This window comes from Aricia agestis, chromosome 2 (genome assembly GCF_905147365.1).
Source record: "Aricia agestis chromosome 2, ilAriAges1.1, whole genome shotgun sequence".
Classification (NCBI taxonomy): Eukaryota; Metazoa; Arthropoda; class Insecta; order Lepidoptera; family Lycaenidae; genus Aricia; species Aricia agestis.
In genome coordinates this window covers 17,942,397-17,966,831 of record NC_056407.1, presented here as the reverse complement: position 1 = coordinate 17,966,831, position 24,435 = coordinate 17,942,397, and the positions used below count along the sequence as shown (strand labels likewise).

Genomic DNA, 24,435 nt, shown 5'->3' with positions numbered 1-24,435 from the left:
TGTATAATGTATATTGGACGAAGATTTTACTAGTAAAAAAAATGAAATAGTAGGAGGCGAAGATACTAGGAATGTTCATCCCCTTATTTATAAACATATAATGTAAGTATACAATGAAATGCTTTGAAAATGATTTTGTTGTCTTATACCGTGGAAAAGTCGCTGGAAAGACATAACATTGTTTCTTCATTGTATTTTTTTATTATTATTGAGAGGGTAAGTAAATTAATAAATGTTCTCAGGTCACAGAGAAGTGGCGGCCATACTGCAGTGCCCGGGCGAGTGGCTGGTGGTGAGCAATCAGGAGTCGCCGGCGTCCTCCAACGAGGACGACTTCCCCGACACGGGTGATAAGGAGATGGCCGCCGTTTACTTGGAGTGAGTTTTGATACTTGATGTACTATCAGAGAAGATGATTCCTATACTCTACTCGGCGAAACATGGCGGTAGCGGTACATACAAACCGCGATTGACAATGAAGTGTCAGATGTTGTCAATCGCGGCTTTGTGTAGAAAATGACAAGTTTTTGACAGGGAGTCAATGACCGCTACCGCCACATTGTTTCGCCGAGTACAGCGCGTAGGTCCGTTAACTGCCTATGAATAAATTTTTTCGATGGTACTGCTATCTATATTCTGTTCCGATCGATTTTGAGTCAGTTAAATTAAATAATTAGATAAGTTTGTAAATTGACAATGTTATTATTACTGCGCGGTTACAGCTGCCAACGTCAGACGTTTTTGTAAGACCGATAATAATTAGGCATGATCGAGATTTTGTTTTGTTTCTGATAGAATTTTTGCTTTGTACTGTTGCAATCGGTGTGTTCTCTTTTTCTCTAGTGAGTAATCTAAAAAGGTTTTTGTGTTACTATTATTTGGTTTTTTGTTGGATGGATTATCCAACCATAAAATTTTAAGTTTGACCCGCTCATCTATAATAATTATTACTGACGTAAGAGGCAAACTTAATTTACCGTTAATTGTCTGTTTCTGTCAGGCGTCTGGTGCCAGTGTTCTGCGCGCGGTACGTAGGTGCGGGCGGTGCGGGCGTGCGGCGCGCGTGCCTGTCGCTCGTACGCAAGATGGTGCACTACGCGCCCGCGCCGCGTCTGCGTGCGCTCTCCACCCCGCGTACCGCCGCGCTGCTCACGCGACTCATCGCGCAGGTTCTTGACACACAGGTAATTAAACTTGTTCTGCAGATTCGCTAACTAGAGTAGGCTAGGAGAGGCGACTATGGTTCACATTTAAACATCATAGAGATCAAAAATTGTGTTTGAAATTTTGTGACACATTTCCTAGTTTGGACCATAGCATTTGTAATATATTCTATAATGTTAGATTTTTAAAACTTGTGATAGATATTTAAGACATTGAATTAATGTGTTTAAATAAACACGCACGTAAGTTGTACGTGTACGTACATGCGTGTAGTACGCACTGACGCGTGTATGTGACTCAGGATGAGTGGTGCCGGCGCGGGCAGCGGTACCTGCGCAGCCGCTATATCCGGCCGCCCGCGGTAATGTTCCGATGGTGTGATCGTTCTGTTGTGGCTCTTATTGCATCTCGCGACACCTCCCAAGCGCTGGATATACGGAACCGTTGATTGCCCCGATTTGAGCTATATCTGTTTCTTTCTTTCGCTCAGTACTCTAGTAATATATTCTTAAAACATGTTTTATGCCAGTACGTCAGTCGGAATCCGTGTGCATCCAGTGTTTAGAGCGTTTGGTTTTGTAGTAGCCGCACTACGCACTATGGACTGGTCGTACGTCGCTATATTAGTTTACCTCGTCTCTAGTACTTGTGACATTATCTGTATATACTCATGTAGTTCACCGCCCAACGACGGAACTAATAAACTATGAGATGGTTTTTGTCATACCACATTAACAACTAATTGTATGTTCAAGTGAGTTTTTAAATCATCGTAATATTTTAAAGCATTCTGTTACTGTGAAAACATCACACCATCGAAATTACCCGCATCAGACTATCCTATTGTTTGTACCTTGTAAATGATCCGGGATTTTGCGAGTTTAAACTGTCTGAAAAGAACATTATAGAGAAGCTTTGTTTATTGAAGACTTGTGGTACTTGCATTATCACGAACTGTACATTTTCTCAATAAACAAAGCGAGATCTTGATTAACATTTATGCTATGTGCTACAAATATGTTTGAGTTTTGATTTTCGTTTATAGAAATAAAAAGAAAGGATCAATGCTATTTCTATAGAAACAGGAAAATTGTCGAGGCCATTTAGCAAATTGTTTTACCATAATGACCTTTGTCAGGACGACGATGACGGTCATCTGACGGTCCTGGGCATAGCGGAGGAGCTGATGGTGAAGGCTTCGGACATATATCTGGAGCAGTTCGCGCGTCTCGGCGTCTTCAGCAAAGTGGAGGCGCTGGCCGCCGCGCAGGCTAGCCCGGCGGACGACACCGCCGGCCAGTCAGGTACAGACTATCATTACTTAGTTTATTTCATACCAACATATTAAGTTATTGATTGCTTATTTCCATACCATAATAAGTAACAAACATGCGTTTTTACATGCATCGAATAGGCATCGAAACCACTGGATCGGTTTTGATGACAATAAATCTGTAGTGTCCTTGATTAACTACTACTCCTTTTACTTGATAAATGAAACGATAGACTTGATATACCGTTACTTGATTTATTGATTGATACTTGATGATCAAATGACCCGGGTGTGCGAGCACGCGCGATCGCCTTGATTGATCGATGCGAACTGATTTTAATAAAATAATTAAATAATTACGCGAGCGCGTCCTAAACGCTGACTCCTTAAAAACCCTAAAACTGCTTGATGTACGATATGGATCGTACAAAATCGAAATAGAAGTAGACCACGAAGAAGGTCATATAAGCTGCTTATTGTCGTGGGAAAACGTGCGCCTACCTTAATTGTATTTAACGTCCACGCAGTCGCATAAAAATAGCATCACCTTGTATATAATGTCAACTACAAGGGGGACAGGTAGTTCAAGCTGGGATGCAAGTCCCTTTGGGGCCCAAAAATGTCGTGACATCTATAAATCTAAACTCCTTTTTTTGCACACGTCCTTTCTGAATTTCGTATATTGCAGGATGGTCGCCGAGCGCTCTTGCAAGCGGTGTGGGTACAACGGGCGACGCAACCGCGCTAGTAGCGGGCGGGGCATACGTATGGGGGGAGTGGTCGTTATGCCGCGGCCGCGACGCGCTCTACGTGTGGAGCGACGCGGCCGCTATCGAGCTGAGCACCGGCTCCAACGGCTGGTTCCGCTTTCTGCTAGACCATAAGCTCGCCACCATGTATAGTAGCGGCAGCCCCGAGCATCAGACTGATAACACAGGTACATCTTGTCATCTTTAACCTTGTCAAAAGAACGAGGAACAGACACAAATTTTTAAATTTAAATGACGTCAGACACCGAGTTTTTTAAGTGTGAGACAGTTTTAGACTCCCATACCCGCTCGAAGTTACAATAACTTTATGTAACTTTATTTATTTCCAGAGAATCGTGGAGAATTTATAGATAAACTACAGAGAGCGAGGGCATCCGTCAAAAATGCTGTTCCCCAACCTATATTGTCGAAGCCTAGTAACACGAGACTCATACTCGGGAACTGGGTGCTGTCTTGTAAAAAGTAAGTATTCATACGTACGTGGGAAAGCATGTTTTGGCATGAATGGGCCGGCTCAACCGGAGAAATACCACGGGCTCACAGAAAACCGGCGTGAAACAGCGCTTGCGCTGTGTTTCGCCGACTGAGTGAGTTTACCGGAGGCCCAATCCCCTACCCTTTTCCCTTCCCTACCCTCCCCTATTACCCTATTCCCTCCTAAAAGGTCGGCAACGCACCTGCAGCTCTTCTGATGCTGCGAGTGTCTATGGGCGACGAAAGTTTACCTCATAGGTGGCCCCCTTACACTGTGTTTATAGACATTATTGTTATACAATGTTTTTCCCTTGTCTAATACCTTAGTAAAGACACATGACAGATATAAACAAAACATTGGGCAGCTTATCGTCTCTATACAGAGGCAGGTGGATTTTTTTTTAACTTTATATTTTTCGAATTTGTTATGCACATGACACATTTTTGATATTTTAATTACTATTTCAGAGAAAAAGAGCTGCATATTCACAACACAGATGGCCAGCAGCAAACTACGATATTGAGAGAAGACCTGCCAGGTTTTATCTTCGAGTCAAATAGGGGAACCAAACACTCGTTTACGGCAGAAACATTTTTAGGTAATTATATAACACTAGTTACTCAAGTTTTTTCTAAATATAACATGATTTTTGTATGTGTTAAAAGCAGGTAACTTTTTATCAGCTTTAAAGATTTACTTTTAATTTTTTCGTGTAGGTATCTATAGTAAATTTTGACTCTAAGAAAAATAATTATGATTACTTATTATACAGGTCCAGAGTTGGCCAGTGGCTGGGCGGATCGCCGGCCGCAGGTCTCTAATAGCGCTGCGCCTCAGAGCCGAGGACGACTCTCGGCCAAGACGGAGGCACAAAAGGCGCAGGTCCGTATTGCTTTGTAACATCAACTTTCACCCACACAATGTTACAACAAACGTAATTTTGTGGATTTTATTTTGTTCGTAACTTATTATAATTTTATAGTGTAAATTCGCCCTCGAGTTTCAGAGGTAACGTTGCAAGTTAATGTAGATTGACGTCATATATTGCGTGCAGGTGTGCGAGCGCGCGCGCGGTCTGTACGCTCGGCATTTGGCGGGCGCGGCCGGGCTTGCGCCGCGTGTGCCCGTTGCCCGCCTTCGTGCAGTGCTCGCGACGCTACAACGGTTAGCTACACAACCGGAGGGTTAGTATATTATGTTTATTTACTAAACGATTGTTGTGGCCATCTTTAAATATTTGTTAAAAGTGAGCCAATATCCAATCACGTAACCCAACATGAAATGAAATAAGCGACATACCTTAAGAACTTAATTTATATTTTATAGATTAATTATTATTGTTTTAGGTAATTGGCAAAAAGAGTTTAAAGAGTCATTAGACCAACTCGCAGAACTCATTTGCGGCGAAGAGCTTCTGTCCGCTTACGAACTACAATCCTCTGGTTTGGCACCGGCACTACTACAAATCCTTGCCCCGCAACCTTACGGTTAGTATTTATTTTTATAAACTCTTTTGAAATAATTATGTACAAGAATTAATATATTAACGGTTGTAACTTGTATGGGTTTTTCTTGAATTTGCATAGAGAGTGCCTTGGGCCAATTAGTCGGAGAATGGCTGAGCGCGGACGAGGGACGCGTGGGCACGGCGCTGGCGGCCCGACTAGTGGGTGTGCTGGAGAGCGCCGAGCGTCTGCCTGTGGTCGCGCCCGCAGCGGACGCGCCGCACGCGCCGCAAGCGCTACACCACCTCACGCGCCGCCTGCGCCTGCGCGTTGAGCGAGCCCACGACGACGCAGCAGACGAGGCCAACAACAACGCCGGCCGCAACCTCAAGGTGGAAGCGCTCACCACCGTGCGCCAACTCGAACGCTTCCTAGCTAAGTCCGTGGCCCGCCAGTGGTACGACATGGACCGGGCCACCTTCAATTTCGTGCAGCGGATCAAAGCTGAGGCGCCGCTCACCTTCACATACGATGTAAGTACTAAATAAGTATGTAAGTAACATAAGTGTTAGAAAGTGTGTGTACGGGTCTGTACACCTTACACGCTGATAATGATGATTGATTATAGAAACAGCCTGAAAATGTTAACTGTTTATTGATAGTTGATACACAGATTAACAAAGGTACAGTGATATAAGAGAATTGATATTAGAGAAATTATATAAGAATAAGTGATAGCGTAATATTATAGCCACGGAGCTCATACTAAGAGGAGGTGTTGTAATCAAGTTTCCTTATGAAACGACGCGTGACAATTTGCGGGGTGAGGGGGTGTCAAGCTCCGCCCACTTCGCAATATTACATCTATCGGCTAAAAGCAAAACTACTAGCTTAGGTCGATGTTGATGTTACTACGTAGTTCAACTATCTTACACAAGATGTCATTTTGTCTTGAATATGGGACGTACTACTGCCCTGGATATTTTGTTACGATTCAAATAGCTATCATATATGACGACAGATGGCGGTTTAAAAGTAATATCATAATAAAAGCTATATAATCACGGTTTTAGCTATTTAAATGTGTTTCAAGACTAAGTATATAACGGTTTTCAGTATTCAAGGATGATTATTGTAATAAACTTATGCAAAATTATACGCATTTACGTCTGTTTTATCTTTCAAAGGTTTATCCATCTAGTGTCAAGTAGTATAATTAACGCTGAAAGCTGAAATGTTGTAGAACTTTTATATTTAAATTACATTTAAAATTATTTCCAAATAAAATGTGATGGTATTTATATTATCAGAACGTCTGTCTGAGTGTTTTCGACATTGTAAAACACAATACTTCATCCTTTCCTTGTTAAAAACGCAAAAAACACCAATTTATTGGGAGTCTCGTTACGTGTGCACCTGACAAACGCTGAAAGTGTACTGACTTAAGCCCCGCCCACAATGATGACGTCAGGACCTAGTTGAAAATCACAGTGCACAGTTGCTTATTCCAGCTCCTCTTTGTATTAGCTCCGTGATTATAGCAGACGCATTTTATATACACAAAGATAATGATGAGTATAGCAAAAATGAAAACATTACGAAATCGTTCAAATATTGAGATATTTACTAAATTGATAAACTAATTATTATGCTGACCTAGGAATGTGCGATGCTTCCATCGTACAGTGTGTGTGTGTTTTATTACTGGATCGACAAGATTAGTATTTCCCAAGAACAATGCAAAGCAAATGAAATGAAGCTAACTGATACTGCTAAAACTTGTATCGATATTGATATTGAGTTTGTTCTGCAGCACGACTTCGACGAGAACGGCGTGCTGTACTTCATCGGCAGCAACGGAGGAACGTGCGAGTGGGTGAACCCGGGCGCGCACGCATTAGTCTCAGTGTGGTCGTCGGACGGACGTGCTCTGCCGTACGGCCGCGCCGAGGACGTGCTGTCCCGTGCTCGCGAGCCGCTCAACGTGCACACGAATGATGACAGACGCGCGTTCGTCGCGCTCGACCTCGGCCTGCAGCTAGTTCCCTCCGCCTACACGCTGCGACACGCGCGCGGATACGGCCGCTCCGCGCTGCGCAACTGGCTCTTCCAGGTTAAAATATTGTTTCGTTTAAATATATCATAGTCCAAAATAACACAGTTAAGTCCTTCTAAGACTTATATACTATTTTGTTATACGGATAATCTGGCGGTTATTCTAAGTTATAATATTATAATATAGTTATATAATTCTACCACAAAGTAAATAATTTTATTTCCGCGAGTTCCCATTTTGAACTGCTCATAATATTATTAATATGGAGATTATTAAGTAACTTTATAATTGGCTCTATGTTTTTATAATTGTATTGTGTGCTTACAGATGTCCGCCGATGGCGTGACGTGGACGACGCTGCTGGCGCACAGCGACGAGCAGGCGCTGCAGGAGCCGGGCAGCACGGCCACGTGGCGCGTGCGCGCCGATGCGCCGTACCGCTACCTGCGCATACAGCAGAACGGCAAGAACGCCAGCGGACAGAGCCACTACCTGTCGCTCTCCGGTCTAGAGGTTTACGGCAAGGTCTTTATTTTTTTTTTGTAATAAAGAAGTAGCTGTCACTTGCATATGAGTAAATAGATTTTATATTGTAAAAGGTAGACAAGAAAATGTTAAATAATGGTCCCCTTACAAATGAAAGTATTTACATAAAAAATAGCTCTACTAGCTCTGTATTTCTTTGTCTTCGTCATCAAGTAACAGACAGACTTCAAATAGTTATTTATCCTGCCTAAATATCGTTATTAGTAAGTTGCTAAAGTTTGCTGCTTGGTAATGTAGGTAGTGGGAGTTGTGGAAACGCCCCCTCGGCAAGTGGGCGGCGGCGGCGCGGGAGCGGCATGCGGCGGTGCGCGCGCGCGTCGCTGGTCGCGCGGCGCTAGAGGCGTGTGCGCCGGCGCCCGCGTCACACGTGGCCCGGACTGGAAGTGGCGCGACCAGGACGGCGCCACCGCCACCGGCACCGTCACGTCGGACTTGCATAACGGATGGGTCGATGTCAGGTAAATACACACTACGCTTTTACTGTGTAGTCACTATAATAGCTTGCCAATTAGAAAATATTGTATGTTTTTTGTCTGGAATGTAGTAAAAGTATGTATGTATATCATGTTGTTTACATCACGAGGCTTCAACAAATTTTCAATCGTAGATAAAAGAAAACTAAAGTTCAATGGGTTTATTGAATATCTTAGATGCTAAAATGTCTAATCATAAAATGGTAAAAATTGTGAAATTTTTTAGAAAGAACCGATTGGCAGCTTGACATAGTGTTAATTATAATAACGCGTGGCGACGTACACGCTGATAGTGCAAAACAAGATGTACAGTTCTGTCGACAAACTGTTGACAGTACAGGAAGTTATTAATTAAATTTTACTTAAACTTTATAAGCTTTATTATACCTTAGGTGGGATCACGGTGGTCGAAATTCGTACCGCATGGGCGCAGAGGGCAAGTTCGACCTGAAGGTGGTGAGCGGCGGCACGGAGTGCGCGCGCGGCGGACGCAAGAGCCACTCCACACCCAGTCTGCCAGACGCCACAGGCCCTGAACACCAGGTATTATAATCATGGACGTTTTTTTGTCTATAATGTATTACATATTGTTACGTGCTAGGGTTCGAGGATTTGGAGAGAAAGACCTGGTGACTCTCTTGAAGACTTTATTAACACTGCACTAAACACTAGGTCACACACTTAGCACTAAGTCCAAACACAAATCACTAGGTCCAATCACTAAGCACTATCACTGTCCTAGGTCGTAGCCAAGTCGCAGGTTTCACTGGTTCACTCACTATTGATCACTCCGAAATCGCCTCGATGATAGCTCGAAAGGAACTGACTTGCCGGGCCTGCCTGCGGCTCTTTTTATATGGCGAGACGAATTCCAGAAATTTCCCGATTCACGTAAACAAGTAAACAACCGTGGGAAATTTCTAGGAGGCTCGGGAATGTACCACAATAAAACTGCCGTCCTTGCGATAAGTGCAGTAAGTTGAATTTAATTTAGACCTTATGGACTCAGTCATAAGGTCTAAATTCAAACACGCTAACAAATAAAGGGTAAACACGTAAACAAACATTAGACCTTTCTAGAAGGTTCGAGTATGTACTTGCGCACCACGTGTCCGTATACCATGTACCGTAACACTACTCCCCTCTTAGAGATGCTCGTCCCGAGCATCATTGTTACTGCCATGGTAACGCGCCAGACGGTCTATGTGTACCACTTTGAATGTCCCTCTTGGTTGCTTTTGAATCCTGTAAGTCACATCATTCAATCGGGTAACCACTTTGTATGGGCCGTCCCACTTGGTCTGCAACTTTGGAGATTTGCCTTTTCGGCGAGTTGGGTTATGCAGCCACACCAGTGACCCTTCTTCGAAGCCGCTTGTATTCGATTTCCGGTCGTATCTGGTCTTCATGTTCTCACTTGACTGTAACCCACTTTCCCGAACCATGGCGTGTATATAGCGCATCTTTTCACTTAAATCGCAGACATAATCTGGTACGGTCTTTGGTTCTTCCCGTGATCCTCCTGTCAAAAGGTCTACTGGTACTCGTAGTTCTCTACCGTAATTGACATACGCCGGGGTAGCTTTTATGCTCTCATGCTCGGCGGTACGGTACGACAGAAGGAAGAGTGGTATATACTTGTCCCAGTCCTTTTGTTTGTCATCTACCAATTTCGCCAAATGCCTCTCAAGGGTCTGGTTAAATCTCTCAACCATTCCATCAGACTGTGGATGGTACGTGGTGGTCCTCGTTTTATGAATTCCCAAAATTCTGCACACTTCCTGGAAGACCTGCGATTCGAAATTCCTGCCCTGATCAGAATGGATTTCCAGAGGCACACCAAACCGAGATATCACTTCTTCGACTAATTTAGAAGCAACTGTTGTAGCTTCCTGGTTTGGTATGGCGAACACTTCGGGCCATTTGGTGAAGTAATCCATGACAACCATAAAATACTTGTTTCCTGATTCCGTTACAGGAAATGGCCCAGCTACGTCAACTGCGATTCGTTCCCACGGTGCGCCAACGTTATACAAGCGCAGGCCCCCACGGCTCCTTGTCTGTGGTCCCTTCACTGCAGCGCAAGTAGTGCATTTGCGGCACCAATCCTGTACATCGTCTCGACAATGCAACCAGTAGAATCGTTCTCGCACTTTTGTTAACGTCCTCTTTACTCCTAGATGACCTCCTGATACGCCATCATGCATTTCACGGAGAACATCCGGTACTCTCGTTCTTGGGACAACTATCTGAAGATGGAACTCTCTGCCGTTGGTCTTCTCCCATTTCCGGTAGAGTATTCCGTTTTGAAGTATCAGGCTGTCCCATTGCGCCCAGTACGCCTTAGTGACAGCGCCAGTGGGTGCAACCTCACTCCAGATTGGTTTTTCATCACCCCGTTTCTTCCATGTGAGGATGTGCCGAAGGTCGTCATCTGTTTCTTGAGCCTCCCTCATAGCATCATTCTCCCATGGGCCCAAAGGACTTGTTTTCGTTAACTTTAATGTTACTTCATTAGATTCCTGCTTAACACAATGTTTGCAGTCTTCCGAACACGGCCTTCGCGAAAGTGCGTCGGCATTCCCATGTGCCTTTCCGCTGCGGTGTTCCGTCTTGAAGTCATACTCCTGGAGTTGTTCAATCCATCGAGCTACTTGGCCTTCTGGGTTCTTGAATTGTAGTAGCCACTTCAAGGCTGCGTGATCAGTTCGCAGTAAAAAGTGTCTGCCGATGAGGTACTTGCTGAAATGTTGTAGCGTCTTTACGACAGCCAAGAGTTCTCTTCTTGTCACACAGTAGTTTCTCTCTGGCTTAGATAAAGATTTGCTGAAATATGCAATTACAACTTCTCTTTCACCCTGTTTTTGAGATAACACCCCTCCAATGGCCGTGTTGCTTGCGTCCGTGTCGACTATAAACTGACCTTCAGGTTGTGGATACCCCAGGATTGGTGTTTCACACAGATGTTTCTTTAGTTTCTGAAAAGAATCTTCGGAAGTCTCGTCCCAAATAAACTGTCGTTTATCTTCTGTCAGCCGATGTAATGGCTTGGCTATCTCTGAGAATCCCTTAACAAAACGCCTGTAGTAGGAGCATAGGCCGAGAAATGCCCGCACTTCGGTTTTGTTCTTAGGGGTTGGCCAATTTTGGACTGCTTCTAGTTTCTCCGGGTCCGTCTGAATTCCATCACTGGAGATAACATGGCCGAGATAGTTCACCTTACTCCTGAATAAACGACACTTTTTCGGATTCAACTTTAACTTGGCCCCCTCTATTTTGGCGAAAACTCGTTCTAAGTTTCGCAAATGGTCCTCGAAGTCGCGGCCAACAATGATGACGTCGTCCAAGTAGACTAAGCAAGCCTCTCCAACTAAGCCTGCCAGTACACACTCCATGAGTCGCTCAAATGTGGCAGGTGCGTTGCACAAACCAAAGGGCATGACGTTAAACTGCCATAAACCTTTACCGGTGGAAAAAGCTGTCTTCTCTTTGTCTTTTGGATGAATTTCCACCTGCCAGTATCCAGATTTCAGGTCCAGGGTCGAGAACCATTTCATGCCACTCAAGGTATCCAGAGTGTCGTCGATTCGAGGTAATGGATAACTGTCCTTGGTGACATCATTGAGACGTCTGTAGTCCACACAAAATCTTGTGCTGCCATCTTTCTTCTTTACTAATACAACAGGTGAGCACCATGGACTTGCAGACGGTTCAATAATCTTATGCCTTCTCATGTCCTCCAAAAGGCCTTCAACTTCTTTCTCTTTTGCTATAGGTATCCGTCTTGCTCGTTGACGAATTGGGTTCTCGTTTCCGGTATCTATCCTGTGCTGAACCATCGACGTTCTTCCTAGGTCGCCTTCCTGACTGGAGAAGATATTCGCGTGGCGTTGTAAAAACTTCTTAGCTTTCATGCTCTGCGAATAAGTCAGATTACTCTTGCAGTCATCGAGTAGCTCAGTCACTATTCCATAGTTGCTGGTGTTTGCTGAGTCTGAGCCTGTGATCGAACTACACTGTCTCATCCAGACAACTTCCTCGCACTTTCCAATGACGTCACCTTTGTTCAAGCAGATCTCGCGATCACCAAGGTTCAAAACCCTGACCACAGCGTTACTGCTACCACTAACAAGGGTTCTCGCCGTCATCAGTTTTTGCGCTGATGTCTTAGTAGGTAAGTCTTCGATCAACACGCATCTATTTAACTTCTTCTTTCCAGCTGGCGGTAGTTTCACCAGCACTCTAGCTTCCGCTCGTCCAGGTATTATGACTTTCTTTACACATTCAACTTTCCCGCAAGCACCTCCAAGGATGAAAATTTCTTCTTCGCCACACTTGAACACTCCGTCGGCGACATTAATTCTGCAGTTGTGCTTCTTCATGAAATCCAAACCCAAGATGCAATCATCCATAATCTCAGCCACGATAACGTCATGAGGGTATGAGGATCCCCCTACATTAATCGTAACTGACATTTCTCCCAGGACGGGTATTGGCTGACCGGAGGCAGTAAGGAGCCGACAGTTAATTCTCCTCTTGTGTCTTCTTGCGGCTTTTACCAGATTTGGGTTCACTATCGTTCTAGAGGCTCCTGTATCTAGAGTCATTTTGCAATCCGTCCTGTTAATAGTCCCCTGAATCACAAGACTGTTCCCGCTGCATGCTTGGGAGATAACAGTTATCGGGGCTTCCTCCGTGTCAGCCAGCACTCGCCCCTTAGTCCTGGCTTTTATTCGTTTCCCTGATCCCGGGCAGGGAACGAGGCCCCTTGCTTTTGCAGCTCCTCCATTTGTTCCAGACGTTCCTCGAGCATTTTCATCCTTGCCATTTGGGTCTCTTTCTGCGGGCAGTTAAGCTGAAGATGGCCCCTCTCGCCGCACTTGTAGCACATGGCTCCAGAACTTCTCTTCGTAGGAGCCTTAACCTCCTTGACTTCCTCAGAGACCTCGCGGATCTTATATGTCTGCCGTATGTCACGCCGAACAGCCTCGACCTCTAAAGCATGCGCCAATGCTTCCTTAAGCGAGGTGTGGTGACGTAGCCTCACTGCAGCTCTGACCTCCAGGTCCCTGATTCCGTCGACAAATGCTTGCACAATATTCGTGTCGACCATCTTGGCGTCAGCTCCTGGGTGTGCCTTCTTGACGAGTTTTTCAATTTCCAACGCCCATTGTTGTAGTCCTTCTCCTGGGCGTTGGACTCTGTCACGCAGTTGGGCACGGAACACGTGCTCCAGGTGTCGCTCCCCGTATCTGGATTCAAGTGCCTCCATTAGGTCTTGAAACCCATTTCCTGTATGCGCTTCTAGGACCGACAAAGCTTGCCCTCTGAGCGCAACAGTGAGAGCGGTCAGGCGTTGTTCATCATTCCATCCATTGGCAGAAGCAACAGTCTGGAATTGCTGACGATAAGCATTCCAAGAAGTAGTGCCGTCGTATGGTGGCACTTTTACTCTTGGCCCATGTGCCACTCCAGAATTTCCACTACACGTCGCGACTCCTGTGGTTTCCAGGCGCACTACTTTTTTCTGTAGTTCAGTGAGGCCGGTTTTCACATTTTCCACATCCACTCCCAACCCAGTAACGCGTTCGTCCATTACGTCGACATCTTTACGAAGCTTAGTCACCGTGTCACTAACATCCTTTATAGCTCCAAGCGCTTTTTCTTGGAGGTCTTTTTGCTGCTCTAGCGATTCTCGAATCGCTCTGATTTCAGCCTTCTGAAATTCTTGCAAAGCGCCGAGCTTGCGGTCTTGTGACTCTTGTAAAGCGCCGAGCTTGCGGTCTTGTGACTCTTGTAAAGCGCCGAGCTTGCGGTCTTGTGACTCTTGTAAAGCGCCGAACTTGCGGTCTTGTGATTCTTGCAGAGCCTGAATTAACTCAATTAGGCTTTGTAATTGGGGAGCCACTTGAGGGGCCGCAGAAGCTACGGGCGATGCATGGTGGCTGGAGCCAGTAGGCAGAGGTTGAGCAGACGGAGCTCGGTGGGCGGAGCTAGTGGGCGTGGCCTGAGTGGGCGTGGCCTGGTGGGCGGAGCCAGTGGGCGTGGCCATGCCCAAAGTGGGCGGAGCCTGAGGGGCGTGGCCAGTGGGCGTGGCTTCAGCCAAAGTGGGCGGAGCCTGGTGGGCGTGGCCAGTGGGCGGAGCCATGTGGGCGGGGCCAGTGGGTGGGGCCTGTCCCTCAGTGGGCGGAGCTTGGTCCCCAGTGGGTGTGGCCTCCGCAACTCCTCTCTCGGAGTCAATGGCAGCAGCTCGCTGCGCCCTTGTCCTGACACTCCCCTTGAAGTCCTCTCTCGGAGTCAATGGCATCTCCAAATCGCACTTCTGACACCAGTTGTTACGTGCTAGGGTTCGAGGATTTGGAGAGAAAGACCTGGTGACTCTCTTGAAGACTTTATTAACACTGCACTAAACACTAGGTCACACACTTAGCACTAAGTCCAAACACAAATCACTAGGTCCAATCACTAAGCACTATCACTGTCCTAGGTCGTAGCCAAGTCGCAGGTTTCACTGGTTCACTCACTATTGATCACTCCGAAATCGCCTCGATGATAGCTCGAAAGGAACTGACTTGCCGGGCCTGCCTGCGGCTCTTTTTATATGGCGAGACGAATTCCAGAAATTTCCCGATTCACGTAAACAAGTAAACAACCGTGGGAAATTTCTAGGAGGCTCGGGAATGTACCACAATAAAACTGCCGTCCTTGCGATAAGTGCAGTAAGTTGAATTTAATTTAGACCTTATGGACTCAGTCATAAGGTCTAAATTCAAACACGCTAACAAATAAAGGGTAAACACGTAAACAAACATTAGACCTTTCTAGAAGGTTCGAGTATGTACTTGCGCACCACGTGTCCGTATACCATGTACCGTAACAATATTATATATTACAAGCTGACATGGCAAACGTTTTGTCACATAAATTATTTCTAGTATCAATATAAAAAGTAGATAAAAACCTATTCTCAGGCCTAACGAATACATACATACTCATTAAAATCGGTTGAGCTGTTTTGGAGCAGTTCGCGCACAAACAATTTTATATATTAGATGTTAAAAAAAGAGTAGAACATTTAAATCACTCTGAAAGTATAAAAATCATAATATTAATACGCGAACGAAAAACTTTGTAACCCTTTTTACGAAAAATGGGAAAACATAGGTGCATGAAATTTTGCACAGCTGTTATAGTTTATATGGTGAAGGAGTGCATCGAACTAATATTATTTTGAAATTATGCTTTTATCATACATTTTTTAACAAATAAAACATTACACACACTACAACACACACACACATGAGGAATGACAGATTTTTGAGTGACAAGCCTATACATACGAATTATACTCTTTTATTTATGGTTGAAGTCTGTTGACAACAAGTTGACAAATTGAAAATGGATTATAGTTTTTTTATTGAATCTTAGATACTATTAGACAATGCTTACACGGCCAGTCTGAGATCAGCTAAGTCCCAGAGACAAGAGTTGAAAAAAAATGATAGTCAATATTTTTTACCAAATATAGGTAGTATTCCTAATGTCGTTGAAACTAAGGTCGAAATTCGACCATTGGGCGATCTCTAGTATTATTAAAACAAATAGAAACGTGTCAGGACGATAAATGATAATAATAAAGGTGTTGTTGTAGAAATACACGACGAAACTACTATTTGATAGTAATTACGTTAAAAAAAATGTTCAATGTCTACTCTCTCTTGACAGTTAAAAAGACCGTAATTGGTGCAGTTACCCTGCTTCAGGAGATGCGGCGAATATCAATTGGATAATGCTTATAATGTGTTTTAACGCAGGTGTCAGTGGCATCGACAGAACAAGCGTCATCGGCGGACAACATATCGGAGGAGGTGGGCGGCAACATGGGCCGGCCGCGCGCGTACCCCGCAGACCTCTCCGCCATCAATAACTCCACCCACCACATTAACACCGGTGAGTTTGCATAATACTATTACGCCACTAGTATTTTTTATTAGTAGTACGCCACGGAAAATGGGAGCAAGTTGTTACAAAACAAAGTGATAATACTTTAGGGCAGTGTTTTCCAACCTGTGGTCCACCGGACCCCCATGGATTCGATGTGTCATCTCTGGAGTCTGGACCATACATTATACGATATTTTGCTGTTTTTTTTATTAAGCAGTTTTCAAGGACCCCCTCCTTGAAAACTGCTTGACTTCCTAGGGGTCCGTAAGCTGAAAAAGTTTGAGAAACACTGCTTTACGATGTGTAATCACGGAGCTAATACTAAGAGGAGGTGTTGTAATCAAGTTTCCTTATGAAACGACGCGTGACAATTTGCGGGGTGAGGGGGTGTCAAGCTCCGCCCACTTCTCGATATTTCATCTATCGGCTAAAAGCAAAACTACTAGCTAAGGTCAATGTTGATGTTACTACGTAGTTCAACTATCTTACACAAGATGTAATTTTGTCTTGAATATTATTTTATTTTATTTATTTATTTAAATCAGGTTACGTAGGCCCACACAATATATACCTTAATGACTAACATACATAAAAATTATATAAACCTAACAACTACACATTATCACGAATTATTATGAGACGTACTACTGCCCTGGATATTTTGTTACGATTCAAATAGTTATCATAGATGACGACAGATGGCGGTTTAAAAGTAATATCATAATAAAAGCTATATAATCACGGTTTTAGCTATTTAAATGTGTTTAAGACTAAGTGTATAACGGTTTTCAGTATTCAAGTATTTTAATAAATAATTATTGTAATAAACTTATACAAAATTATACGCATTTACGTCTGTATTATCTTTCAAAGGTTTGGCCATCTAGTGTCAAGTAGTATAATTAACGCTGAAAGCTGAAATGTTCTAGAACTTTTATATTTAAATTATATTTAAAATTATTTCCAAATGAAATGTGATGTTATTTATATTATCAGAACGTCTGTCTGAGTGTTTTTGACATTGTAAAACACAATACTTCATCCTTTCCTTGTTAAAAACGCAAAAAACACCAATTTATTGGGAGTCTCGTTACATGTGCACCTGACAAACGCTGAAAGTGTACTGACTTAAGCCCCGCCCACAATGATGACGTCAGGACCTAGTTGAAAATCACAGTGCACAGTTGCTTAGGCCAGCTTCTCTTTGTATTAGCTCCGTGTGTGTAATGTATATATTATCGTTATTATAGAGTTGACTGTTAAAGTAGCAACACTGAAAGAGTTCCTTTTTGACCGACTTCCAAAAAGGAGGAAGTAATACGTTCGGCTGTATGTATCTTTTTTTTAAATGTATGTTCAACGATTACTCAGCCGTTTGTGGTCCGATTTACAAAATTCTTTTTGTGTTGTATAGGGTTTAACTCGAATTTGGTACCATGTTCATAAAAGTGGTGACCTGATGATGGGATCCATGAATAATCAAGGGAACTCCTCAAAATTTATATGGAAACATACAATGATTTCGATTTTTTCTGAAGTATTTCAGGCATATACTACCAAAAAGTAAGATTTTGCACCAGGATGTACCCTGGTTCCGAAGGTACCCAACAGAACTTTTGAATCCTTATAGATACAAGTTCGAGGATTTTGGCTTTATTTAAACTACTCCAAGCAAAAGCCAATGACTTCTACATTATTTCTGCTGAACATAGGCAAAATTTTATTTTGGAAAAAATTTGGTTTCGTAAGATATTTGGGTTTTTCGGACGCCAGGTGTAAAATCAACCAGAAAAGTTACTTATTTTGCGTACGCTGCCGAAACTATAAAAGATAGAACCATAAAATGTTCTCTAAAAACCATAAAATGATCTTATAAATATCTACAAAAAAGTCCGCGACACACTAAACTTATCTATGACTTAGTGATTGAATAATTTATTTTCATAAGGATTAATAGCATAAGTAAAATAAACGCGTTTAAATGTAGTCCAAAAAAATTCAAGATTTTAAATACAAAATGGTTATTGTGCCTCACAATTTATGTAGATAACATTTGGTCTTTGAATGATTAAAATTGGACGTTTAGTTTTGAAATTATGGCGAAATTAAAATATTATAACGATAGTGGGCGTCACCAAGCGGGGATGCGCGTGCGGGAGGAATACAATATGTGTAGTGTGCACTATATCCATCTCTTCGGATAAAGACTGCGTCCGCGTCGTCGATGTCAGTGTTGGAGTCTGTGAATTGACCTGGGAATCATTTTGCTAACAGAGTCTTTCCTGGGTAGGCTTTTTGCATCCGTAACCGACATCCACGCGGGCGGAGCCGCGGGCGACCGCTAGTGATAATATGTACAACTCTTAGACAACAAGCTATAAGTAATATAGCCTTGTGTTCTCATAGGTAACTAAAAAGGGTAAAATTATAATTTTTTAACAAAAAATTAAAACCGCCTTCCAAGGTAAAAACAAAAGTAATATTCTTAAAAATAATCTAAAAAGAATCAAATAATTATTATTCTTCAGACTTCGCCTAAACCTCAACTATTTCTGTACTCAATCTTCATGCTTTTGAAGTCTATTTCTATTTCTATAAGAAACGCCCAAACGTCATGAATTTGCCTATAAGAAATAAAAAAAGTAACTATTCCTTTTTAAGTAGAGACGTCTCCCTTATATCACAAGTCATAACACGTACGCCTTTCACTTTTTTGGGTCCCTTTAATAATATTATGTGTGTTCGCTCACTTAGCGCATCGTTTTCATGCCCTTTGTTATTTCAGACCTTGCTACAATCGTAGAATCTCTTACCCTCGGAGCGGAAACCAATAACTGTATGGACTTGGGCAACTCGTCCTACACTAATATGGAGCTTGGGCCGACGAGCATCACCGACATTACCAAACCGTATCCTGCGAAGGAACCGCTGCCGGAATCGACACTTGAGGTATTCATAATTATTCTAGCTTTAAAAGGTTTTGCTAATGTTATTTTTTTTTTAGTTTTGCGTGAGCTTATTTGCACATTTTCTATTTAAAATTACCGATTAACAACTGGAAGTCGTTTAGGTGTCCAAAAGGATGCCATATGGGTACATTTAAAAACATAATTTTGCTTTTAACCCATGTCGACTCAAGTCTAATAATCGCACGGCACGCAGTCGATTTATTTGTGTGAGTTTTTACAATGTAAAGCAAAGGTAAATCTCAACTTGCCTACTTGCAAGTTGTAACCAATCACCAAGTTTAAGCAGCAGGAGAACACGGGTAAGGAGGCCTACTACGAAACCGTTTTGAGACTCAACAATCGAGACAAAACGAGAATGCCGCGTCCTGCTCTAACAAACGTGAAATGACGCTGTTAGAGCAGTAGTCTCAAAACGGTTTCGTAGTAGGCCTCAAGGTTAGAAAACTGCGGACCATTAAGTAGAGGGAGCACACGGCTAGGTGTAGTAGTAGGTAAGCAGTCAGCAGTTGAGTGTGGAGCTACACTCAACTGTGTCACACCCGTGTGTGTCAGGCGGGCGGCGCGGGCGGCGCGGGCGGTGCGGGTGGAGCGGGGTCAGGCGAGGCGGCGCGCAACAGCGCCAACGCGCTGCTGTCCAGCGAGCTGCTTCATTTACCCGCCGAGCTGCTGCATACGCTGCGCAACAACGCCAACCGCCTGCACATACAGGTACAACACGTACACTGTGGGCCCTTCTCCTGTCATGCGTATTATCGCCTGCGAACGTATCTGGTCCGCGTGCGAGTTGTGATCATCCTCTCATTTCATAGGAGTTTCCTATCATGTGGACAACACGAGCGTGGCTAGGAGCGTGGTATTGTCGGCATGCGGACCAGATCCGAGCGCGGGCGAAATTACCCTCGACATGAAAAGGGTCCTGTATGCATATGCACGTACGCTGTGCACGTATACCAGTGTGCGTATACTCACACCCATGCGTACAAGTTATGAAATACGTTCGTAAGTCGTTTAACTTTTATTTAGGCCCCATTTTCTCTCAAATATTTACTCCTACAAATGTTTTTAATATTGTATAGCAAGTTGGGCATTATAACATTTATTTAAATTACACAATTTTACACTACTCCATTTTCAACTCCAATAGAACTTTGAGAACTTACGCATTTTATTGTTGACTTTTTCAGTGCGAAGAAAACGAGGCAGGCGACAGTCAGTTCGAGCATAAGAAGGACGCACAGGCGGGTGGTACCGGTACTATGAGTGCCAGCGAACCCGATCTCACGCAGCAGGTAAAAAAGAAAACATAGACTAAAGCTACCAAATAAATCTTTATGACGTCTAAATGTTATGCGATTTTTTCCCCTTTTCTCTGTATTTAAACATGTTATAACATTTGCGAAATTAATTCCTCAAATCCCATACGCTCACCGGTGAACGAGACACAATAGAATATCTAGTGTCTCGTTTCCCACGATCGACGGGTTAGTTGTCGTTACTATCTAGCTTGTGTCAATAATAGTGTTTGGTTCCACAGTATACTAAAAAGTAGTAATAGCGCCTTGTTTATTACCGGCTTTACTTCTTACATACCGTTATTATAAAATCGAATCAAATCATCTTTATTTCGGGCATCAAGATCATAAAAATATACATACGAGCCCTTGTACTCTGGTTCAATCAATCTATTCAAACTATTCATTATGTATAAACCCTAGGGTGCTGCACGGCTGTTGGAGACGCTGGGCGTGGGTCGCGGCAGCGGCACGGCGCGGGGGGCAGGGCTGGCAGGGGCACAGCGCCCGCGGCCTAACCACTCGGCAGGGCTCTTCCCAAGGTATGGCGAAACTTTGATATATTTGCTAAGGTTATAGCGAGTATATTATTGTAGCCCTATACTACAATGTAAACATGTTTCAATCCGACCCAGGGCCCGTACCACGAAACGGTTTTGAGACTCAAACAATCGTACGAGAATGTTGCGTTCTACTCTAACAAACGTGAAATGACGTTGTTAGAGCAGGACGCGGCATTCTCGTCCGATTGTTTGATTCAAAACGGTTTGGTAGTAGGCCTACAGCATCAGATATCTGTTTAATGTAAAACACTTATTTTTATTGATAGTCTGGTGCGACTGGCGCTGTCGAGCAACTTCCCAGGCGGACTGCTGTCGGCGGCGCAGAGTTATCCGTCGCTGGCGCCCAACGCACAAAACGCGCTTACGCTCTCGCTCACGTCTACGTCCAGTGAGAGCGAGCAGGTGCGTGATATGCCTTCTATTTCGAAAAGATAATTACCTGTTTTTAAAATCAATGTTTACAGCAAGTTAGTAGTAATTAAAAAATATAATATGCAATAAATAAACTATTATGTAAGTACCACTTTCAAATCTGCCTTATATCTAATATCATTTTCTTCCTTTTAAAAAAAATGTTTCATGTCCGTTTAAGGATAAAGACTTTATTCACTAGCACTAAGTCCAACACTTAGCACTAGGTCCAAACACTAAGCACTATCACTGTCCTAGGTCGTAGCCAAGTCGTTGGTTTCACTGGTTCACTCACTATTGATCACTTGTTTTCACTCCGAAGTCGCCTTGAAGATCGTTCGAAATGAACTGAATGATTGGCTCGTCTATCTGCGGCTATTTATACGGCCGAGACGAATTCTGGAAAGTTCCATTCTAGATCGTACCCAATTCGCGAACAAGTGTGGAATGTTTCTAGAAAATTCGCGCATATTGTAATCGTACACTGTGTCCGTAACAGTATGAATTATCACGTTTGTATGTAGGTGTCCCTAGAGGATTTCCTGGAGTCGTGCCGCGCGCCGACGCTGCTGACGGAGCTAGAAGACGATGAAGAGGGCGAGGACGCGCTCGACAGCGACAAGGAGAACGAGCCCACCTACCACGAGGTAGTAAGTACACACGCTTTTACATTGACGACATTGTACTATCACAGAAGTTTATTCCTAGGCACATGGGGGACCTACGTAGTTTGATCGCGTTACGTCAAACCCACCCGACCATTGAATTGACATAAGCCGACTAAATGATGTAGGTTTGTCAACTGCCTAGGAATTAATTTCCTTGATGGTACCACATCGAATACATTACTAGTGAGACTATAGTAAGTGGTTTGCAAACTTTTTTGGTGACATTCATTACATTATTGACTTCTTGCGCCATTCTAGTGTGGATTTAAGCCTGCGTTAATTTTATGGTTTTGTTGTTCCTCGTATGTCAAAGAAAAGACGCGATAGTTGACGTTGGAAAACTTTAAAACGTATTGATGCAGTTTGGCCTTAGTTCTTTGTTTTCTTGTCTGTCTTTAGCCACTATATGGAATGTTCTATCAATCTATCCAGGTATCGCGCAACCTTCTGTCACTGATGGAGGAGGAGGCGCTGGAGGCGGTGTGCGGCGCGGCGGGGGCGGGCGGGGGCGGGGCCAGTGCGGGCGGCCGCGCACGCAAGCCCTGGGACGACGACTTCGTGCTCAAACGCCAGTTCTCCGCACTCATACCCGCATTTGATCCGCGTCCCGGGCGCACCAACCTCAACCAGACTATCGGTTAGTTGCTGTATCTGTGTAGCGCGATAGATAATAAATAATTAATGTGTGATCGATCTCTAATTTACTTATATAGTTTTCACTGCAGTAAGTTTGTCGATAGTCTTTAGTCTATACGATTATTTCTTATCTATCTCATCATGTCGGCTAATGAAAGTTTCTTATTACATTGACATTTATCTGTTCCACTTGGCTCAAATAAACTATCTTTGTCGGTATGGCTAAAAGAAAATAGGCAATTGATGCCAAACTAATGTATGAACAGATCTGGACGTGCCATTGAATGACGACTCTGACGCGGAGGAGGAGGCGGGCGCGACCGCTGCGGATACCAGCAACAGCAATGCAGCGCTGCCGGCCCTGCGACTAGTGCTGAGCGCAGGCGGCGCGTCTCTCCCGCTTGACCGCCCGCGCTGGACGCTCTACCGCGCCGTGCTAGCGCTGGCCTCCCGTACCCCAGCGGTAGACACCACGTACACGTGAGTAAAAACGAGCTTACATCTTTGTAATAAGTACCTATATGCTTCTGTATTATGTGACTTTTTTAAAGTGCATAATACAACTCCTTTTTATATTTCTCAACTGAAATTTAGGGTTCTGATTACATCATTTATAAAGGTAATGTTGCTAACTTTTTTTACAGATTAACATACAAAGAAATAGATGGAGCGGATACTTTTGCCCAGTCGAGTGATAGTGAAGACGATGAACCAGGCGATCCAGGTATCAATTTTTTCCATAAACAGTGTTGTTATTTATTATGAAAGCTACTAATTATTTTAATATTGTAGGCAGTATTTATATAAACTAATTTACGTTATATTATATTCGTGTTACGTTTTAGAGGGTGGCGTGTGCGGCGCGGAGGGTGCGGGCGGCGCGCACGTGTGTGCGTGCGTGCGCGCTCTACGGCGGCTGCGAGCGGCGGCGCCGGAGTTACCAGCGTCAGCGTTCGTGTCCACAAAGCTCACCAACAAGCTGCACCAGCAGTTGCAGGAGCCACTCACCCTTGCCGCCGCAGCCACGCCTAAGTGGTAAGAATAATATTTTTGTTGATGCGTAAAGTAGGATAAATGGTTTCACACGATTTGTAATCGCTCCCAAGTCCCATAAATCAATTGGCTGGCGAATAGATTCAAATAAATTAGAGCAAGAAAGTTAAGTGTTTCCCAATTGTAGGACTAGAGCTCATTATGGGACATAATGCTCAACGTTGAATGTTTTAAATACAGCAAAGCTTCATACAATTAAGCACTTTCTTAATAATTGCATGAAGAACAAACAAAAATATACAAAACACTTCTTAACTAAGCATTAGGCTATTCGCCTATGTTTTTTTTATTGGTACAGTACTCCCAAATTAATAATGCGCGTGCATATCTTTGCTAATTGTAGTAATCACGAAAACACCCAAATCTATGAAACGTAAGAAAGCCCCAAACAATGCACTTGCATTTTGCACATTGTTCAAAGGAAATATAAGACCCTAAAAAAACAATGTCCATTCCAGGTGCCAGCAGCTGAACGACTGGTGTCCGTTCCTGTTCCCGCTGGAGACGCGGCAGATGTTCTTCGCGTGTACGGCGTTCGGCACTTCCCGCACCATCGTGTGGCTGCAGGCGCAGCGGGATAGGGTGCTGGACAGACAGAGGTGGCCAAACATTTGTTATATCTTAAGAAAAATAATCAAAGTTTCGTACGAAGATCGAACTCGTAGTCGAGTTTTTTGTATTTTTACCTTTAAGGGAG

At 43.6% G+C, this 24,435-nt stretch overlaps 1 protein-coding gene across 5 annotated transcripts in view; it reads left to right on the top strand.

Moving 5' to 3' along the window:
* LOC121740047 (E3 ubiquitin-protein ligase Ufd4) overlaps positions 1-24,435 on the top strand; it is a 50,541-nt gene that overhangs the window by 15,961 nt on the left and 10,145 nt on the right. Inside the window, exons 12-38 of one of the 5 annotated variants that reach the window (XM_042132757.1) lie at positions 243-378; positions 1,001-1,184; positions 1,466-1,525; positions 2,303-2,468; positions 3,126-3,374; positions 3,537-3,669; positions 4,150-4,280; positions 4,455-4,564; positions 4,737-4,866; positions 5,029-5,169; positions 5,269-5,660; positions 6,941-7,240; positions 7,511-7,708; positions 7,967-8,187; positions 8,595-8,745; positions 16,017-16,152; positions 18,932-19,095; positions 19,668-19,823; positions 20,300-20,404; positions 20,831-20,949; positions 21,237-21,372; positions 21,906-22,028; positions 22,482-22,686; positions 22,952-23,165; positions 23,330-23,409; positions 23,531-23,720; positions 24,197-24,337. In XM_042132757.1, coding sequence (XP_041988691.1) covers positions 243-378; positions 1,001-1,184; positions 1,466-1,525; positions 2,303-2,468; positions 3,126-3,374; positions 3,537-3,669; positions 4,150-4,280; positions 4,455-4,564; positions 4,737-4,866; positions 5,029-5,169; positions 5,269-5,660; positions 6,941-7,240; positions 7,511-7,708; positions 7,967-8,187; positions 8,595-8,745; positions 16,017-16,152; positions 18,932-19,095; positions 19,668-19,823; positions 20,300-20,404; positions 20,831-20,949; positions 21,237-21,372; positions 21,906-22,028; positions 22,482-22,686; positions 22,952-23,165; positions 23,330-23,409; positions 23,531-23,720; positions 24,197-24,337 — 4,471 coding nt within the window. Of the gene's footprint in view, positions 1-242; positions 379-1,000; positions 1,185-1,465; positions 1,526-2,302; positions 2,469-3,125; positions 3,375-3,536; positions 3,670-4,149; positions 4,281-4,454; positions 4,565-4,736; positions 4,867-5,028; positions 5,170-5,268; positions 5,661-6,940; positions 7,241-7,510; positions 7,709-7,966; positions 8,188-8,594; positions 8,746-16,016; positions 16,153-18,931; positions 19,096-19,667; positions 19,824-20,299; positions 20,405-20,830; positions 20,950-21,236; positions 21,373-21,905; positions 22,032-22,481; positions 22,687-22,951; positions 23,166-23,329; positions 23,410-23,530; positions 23,721-24,196; positions 24,338-24,435 lie in introns of all 5 variants that reach the window. The other 4 variants (XM_042132756.1, XM_042132760.1, XM_042132758.1 and 1 more) reach the window with 4 other exon arrangements.